The sequence below is a fragment of the Anolis sagrei genome, chromosome 5 (assembly GCF_037176765.1).
Source record: "Anolis sagrei isolate rAnoSag1 chromosome 5, rAnoSag1.mat, whole genome shotgun sequence".
NCBI classification, from domain to species: domain Eukaryota; kingdom Metazoa; phylum Chordata; class Lepidosauria; order Squamata; family Dactyloidae; genus Anolis; species Anolis sagrei.
This window is the reverse complement of record NC_090025.1, coordinates 199,252,101-199,258,100: the sequence shown is the minus strand read 5'-3', so window position 1 is coordinate 199,258,100 and position 6,000 is coordinate 199,252,101. Positions and strand designations below refer to the sequence as shown.

At 53.5% G+C, this 6,000-nt stretch overlaps 1 protein-coding gene across 14 annotated transcripts in view; it reads right to left on the bottom strand.

Moving 5' to 3' along the window:
- SHANK3 (SH3 and multiple ankyrin repeat domains 3) overlaps nt 1-6,000 on the bottom strand; it is a 407,035-nt gene that overhangs the window by 75,023 nt on the left and 326,012 nt on the right. For all 14 annotated transcript variants that reach the window (XR_010910064.1, XM_067469407.1, XM_067469409.1 and 11 more), the window contains one exon: nt 2,413-2,495. Coding sequence is in view for 13 of the 14 variants with exons in the window: in XM_067469407.1 (XP_067325508.1) it covers nt 2,413-2,495 (83 nt within the window). In the remaining variant the exon portion in view is untranslated. The remainder of the gene's footprint in view (nt 1-2,412; nt 2,496-6,000) is intronic.

The window sequence follows — 6,000 nt, the reverse complement described above, 5'->3', positions numbered from 1 at the left end:
TCCTAATTTCTGCTGGAAGAGATGGAGCAGGTTCCCAAACGTTCCCGTTCCAGACGTTTGAAGGGCTCTCTGAAGGGCCCGGGTCCCTGTCCAAAGAGCAGACCCCTCCCCAAATGCCCCATCTCCTTCCTCAGACAGGGAGGGCCCTCCGCTCGCTCCCTCCCTCCCTCTTCCAGACACAAAGGTTCATTTTGGAAGGAGGGAAGGGGTCTCCATCCAAGCAGGGAAGGTCCCACCACTGAACCTGTAGACAAAGAAGGGGGCAAGAACCCCCCTCCAAAAAGAGACCCCTGCAGGAGGGAATGGCTGGGAGAAAAGGGGGTCTCCCAAGAGACCCTAAAGGCTGGCACAATCCTCCATGGAAGAGGAGCAGCAGTGGAGGAGACCCATGGATGCCCATCCCAGGGGCACTGCATGCATTCCTGAGCATGGCACATGGAGGGTCCCAGAGAGTCCTGTCGCCATACCAAAGGCAGGGTTTCCCACAAGGGACCCCAAAGGAAGGCACGCCCCCCCCCCCTTGAGACCTGTGGGCACCACCTCCTTGCCAACACACATGGATGGACACTGCCTGCATTCCTAAAGCATTGCACATGGAGGATCCAAAGAGAACTCTGCCTTGGGGCCAAAGGCACAAGAGCAAGGCTGGAAAGCATGGGGGGGGGTGGGTCTCTTCCTTTGAACAGGAGTAGAAGTGGAGGAGGAACCACTACACACATGCATTTGGGAGCACTGCACATGGAAGGTCCAAAGAGAGCCTTGCCTCGGGGCCAAAGGCACAAGAGCAAGGCTGGAAGGTGTGGAGGGTCCCCAAGGGGTCTCCAAGATGGGCGTGCCCTTCCTTGGGACTGGGGAAGAAGTGGAGGAGGAGCCCCCAAGGGTCCCAGGCACCTCCTTCTCACATGGACACCACATGCATTTGGGAGCATTGCACATGGAGGACCCAGGAGAATCCCTCCCCTCGTTGTGCCAGACAGAAGACCCAAAAGGACCCTCCTTAGAACAGGGGCAAAGGAGGAGGACGAGACCCCATGAGACCCCCTTCAGGCAGGTCTGAAGGAAGGGGGCCCACCTCCTTGCATATTGGACTACACACACGGACCCTGCATGCATTTGGGAGCATTGCACATGAAGGTCCACCGAGAGCCCTGCCTTGGGGCCAAAGGCAAAAGAGCAAGGCTGGAAGGCATGGAGGGTCTCTTCCTTTGAACAGGGGCAGAAGTGGAGGAGGAGACCCCAGGGGCGCCAGGGCTTCACACATGGACACACAGGCTCAGAACATGCATTCTGAACAGGTACGACCCAAAGAAAGCCCTGCTTTGGACCTAACACACACTCTTCTGAACCTATGCATTCACATATGTGCAAGGCATGCATCCCAGAACATGGCACATGAGAGAGTCTTTGTGCACATGGGGACACAAGTGCACGCTCTCCCATGCACTCACGAACCAATGCCATGCACTCTTCTGGCCATATATCCATTCACACATGGGTGCAGCATGCATCCCACATGAAAGGGAGAGACCCATCTTTGTGCCTGATGCACATGGGGATGCAGGTGCACGCACTCCCTTGCACTCCCAAAACCATGCCATGCACTCTTCTGTCCATATGTCCATTCACACATGGGTGCAGCATGCATCCAGAGAGAGAGAGAGAGACTTTGTGCCTGATGCACATGGGGACATAGGTGCACGCTCTCCCAAAACCATGCCATGCATTCTTCCATACATATATCCATTCACACATGGGTGCAGCATGCATCCAGAGCATGGCACATGAGAGGGAGAGAGAAAGAGAGACTTTTTGCGTGATGCACATGGGGACATAGGTGCACGCTCTCCCAAAACCATGCCATACATTCTCCCGTACATATATCCATTCACACATGAGTGCAGCATGCATCCAGAGCATGGCACATATGAGAGAGAGCGTTTGTGCCTGATGCACATGGGGACACAGGTGCACGCTCTCCCATGCACTCCCAAAACCATGCCTTGCACTCTTCCGTACATATATCCATTCACACATGGGTGCAGCATGCATCCAGAGCATGGAGCATATGAGAGAGAGCCTTTGTGCCTGATGCACATGGGGACACAGGTGCGCGCTCTCCCATGCACTCTTCTGTATATATATTCATTCACACATGGGTGCAGCATGCATCCCATATGAGAGGGAGAGACCCATGTTAGTGCCTGATGCACATGGGGGCACAGGTGTGCGCTCTCCCTTGCCATGCCCTCTTCCATCCGTCCATCGATCCATTTGCACATGGGTGCAGCATGCATCCCACATGAGAAAGAGAGTGTGTGCTGGCTTTGTGCCCGCTGCACATGGGGGCACAGGTGTGCGCTCCTCGGGCATGCTCTCGGGAAGCCCCGCAGCCCGGTGGCGAGTGCCGCTTACCTTTGGCCCCTCGGAGGACGAAGCCGAACCCTTCATGCTCCCGCTTTTGGAGGACGGCCGCCTTCTCCTCGATGATGTAGTCGCTGGGCAGGAAAGAGCAGAAGAGAATGAAGCTGGAGGGAGGCGGCAGTGGCGGTGGCGGCGGCGTCAGCACCATGGCGGTGGCAGCGGCGGTGGCAGCGGCGGCGGCGGTGCCCGTGCTCCTCCTGGGGGGCCCCCTCCCCTCCTCCTCCCCCTCCCCCTCCTCCTTTTGCTTCTATTGCCTGGCATGGCATGGCAGCGGGAGGAAGGGGAGGGGGCTCCAGTTGGGGTCGCTCCCACCCACCCTCCGCTGCCTGGGACCCTCCATTGGAGGACAGGAGGCGGGCAAAACCAAAAGGGGGGGTCCCCTTCCCCACCCGCAGCCCCCCTCCCCAATTCAATCACCTGCGAGTGGATGCCGAGCCTATGAGCCTCGAGACCCCCTCCTCTTATTCCTCCTGGCCAGGCGGCTGCCTCAGAGTGGGCCATGCGAGGGGTGGGGAGGGGGGCATAAGGGGAATCTGTCATGATTGACAGGAGGGAGGGGTCGTATTGGGGAGGGGGCTTGCATTTCCTGGAAAAAGAGAGAGAAAGAGAGAGAGTCCCCCCTCCCTCCTTCCCTCCCTCTCTTCCTTCCTCTCTCCTCCTTTCTCCCATTCACACATTCTCTCTCTCTTTCTCAGGACCCCCTCCCCTCCTGTTGCTAAGCAACTGCCTGTCATTGAAAAAAAGAGGGAGGGGCAAGCATTGGGGAGGGAAGGAGGGGAGGGTCTCCAGGCTTCTGCTGAATGGGAAAAGGCAGCACACATAGGAAAGAGGCCTGTCTTTCTCCCCCAAAGGAAAGCAGGCTGCCCTTTTCCACATTTGAGGAAGGGGCCAGCCCCCCTCCCCAAATGGGAAAGCACATACATGGCTATATCTGCATGTGAGCACCCCCCCCCCCATTTCAACATATGCACATAATGCATATTATCCCCCACCTGAGGTACAGAATCTTACCATTTGAAGAGACCCCCAAAGACCATCCAGTCCAACCCCTTCTAGATGTTTTGGACTTCAACACAATTCCTAATAGCCGGCACTCTTTGTCTGCTTTAGGCAAGTTGCAATTAATCACCTTGATTAGCACTGAATGGTGTTGCAGCTTCAAAGCTTGTTTCAAAAAACATTCCAGAAAAAGATCAATCAGGGCCAGCTAACATCTCCCAACAAAGGATTCCCACAGGCAGGACGTAGCCAGGCATTGAAGCTGCAAGCCCATGCAATGCTAATCCAGGTGGCCAATGGCAATATCCACATTTGTCTCCCATCCTGGACATCATTCCACAGGTATATAAACCTCACAACCTCTGAGGATGCTTGACATAGATGTGGGTGAAACCTCAGGAGAGAATGCTTCTGGAACATGGCCAGACAGCCCAGAAAATTCACAACAACCCAGTTATTATTACTACTACTGCTGCTTTGACTATTTCCACCACCTTGGTAGCCACTTCTCCACAAAACTCTACATTGACACTGAAATGCAACACGGCCTGAGCTCTGCGAGTGCAGCTCTTTTCCGAATGAAGCAGAGAGTGTTTGAGGACCGGGACATCCGTAGGGAGAACAAGGGGCTTGTTTATGAAGCTATTGCCCTCCCAACCCTGCTATACGCCTGTGAAACGTGGACTGTCTACAGACGTCAACATTTTACACTGAAATGCAACATGGCCTGAGCTCTGCGAGTGCAACTTTTTCCCGAATGAAGCAGAGAGTGTTTGAGGACCGGGACATCCGTAGGGAGAACATGGGGCTTGTTTATGAAGCTATTGTCCTCCCAACCCTGCTATACGCCTCTGAAACGTGGACTGTCTACAGACGTCAACATTTTACACTGAAATGCAACATGGCCTGAGCTCTGCGAGTGCAACTTTTTCCCGAATGAAGCAGAGAGTGTTTGAGGACCGGGACATCCGTAGGGAGAACATGGGGCTTGTTTATGAAGCTATTGTCCTCCCAACCCTGCTATACGCCTGTGAAACGTGGACTGTCTACAGACGTCAACATTTTACACTGAAATGCAACATGGCCTGAGCTCTGCGAGTGCAACTTTTTCCCGAATGAAGCAGAGAGTGTTTGAGGACCGGGACATCCGTAGGGAGAACAAGGGGCTTGTTTATGAAGCTATTGTCCTCCCAACCCTGCTATACGCCTGTGAAACGTGGACTGTCTACAGACGTCAACATTTTACACTGAAATGCAACATGGCCTGAGCTCTGCGAGTGCAACTTTTTCCCGAATGAAGCAGAGAGTGTTTGAGGACCGGGACATCCGTAGGGAGAACATGGGGCTTGTTTATGAAGCTATTGTCCTCCCAACCCTGCTATACGCCTGTGAAACGTGGACTGTCTACAGACGTCAACATTTTACACTGAAATGCAACATGGCCTGAGCTCTGCGAGTGCAACTTTTTCCCGAATGAAGCAGAGAGTGTTTGAGGACCGGGACATCCGTAGGGAGAACATGGGGCTTGTTTATGAAGCTATTGTCCTCCCAACCCTGCTATACGCCTCTGAAACGTGGACTGTCTACAGACGTCAACATTTTACACTGAAATGCAACATGGCCTGAGCTCTGCGAGTGCAACTTTTTCCCGAATGAAGCAGAGAGTGTTTGAGGACCGGGACATCCGTAGGGAGAACATGGGGCTTGTTTATGAAGCTATTGTCCTCCCAACCCTGCTATACGCCTGTGAAACGTGGACTGTCTACAGACGTCAACATTTTACACTGAAATGCAACATGGCCTGAGCTCTGCGAGTGCAACTTTTTCCCGAATGAAGCAGAGAGTGTTTGAGGACCGGGACATCCGTAGGGAGAACAAGGGGCTTGTTTATGAAGCTATTGTCCTCCCAACCCTGCTATACGCCTGTGAAACGTGGACTGTCTACAGACGTCAACATTTTACACTGAAATGCAACATGGCCTGAGCTCTGCGAGTGCAACTTTTTCCCGAATGAAGCAGAGAGTGTTTGAGGACCGGGACATCCGTAGGGAGAACAAGGGGCTTGTTTATGAAGCTATTGTCCTCCCAACCCTGCTATACGCCTGTGAAACGTGGACTGTCTACAGACGTCAACATTTTACACTGAAATGCAACATGGCCTGAGCTCTGCGAGTGCAACTTTTTCCCGAATGAAGCAGAGAGTGTTTGAGGACCGGGACATCCGTAGGGAGAACAAGGGGCTTGTTTATGAAGCTATTGTCCTCCCAACCCTGCTATACGCCTGTGAAACGTGGACTGTCTACAGACGTCAACATTTTACACTGAAATGCAACATGGCCTGAGCTCTGCGAGTGCAACTTTTTCCCGAATGAAGCAGAGAGTGTTTGAGGACCGGGACATCCGTAGGGAGAACAAGGGGCTTGTTTATGAAGCTATTGTCCTCCCAACCCTGCTATACGCCTGTGAAACGTGGACTGTCTACAGACGTCAACATTTTACACTGAAATGCAACATGGCCTGAGCTCTGCGAGTGCAACTTTTTCCCGAATGAAGCAGAGAGTGTTTGAGGACCGGGACATC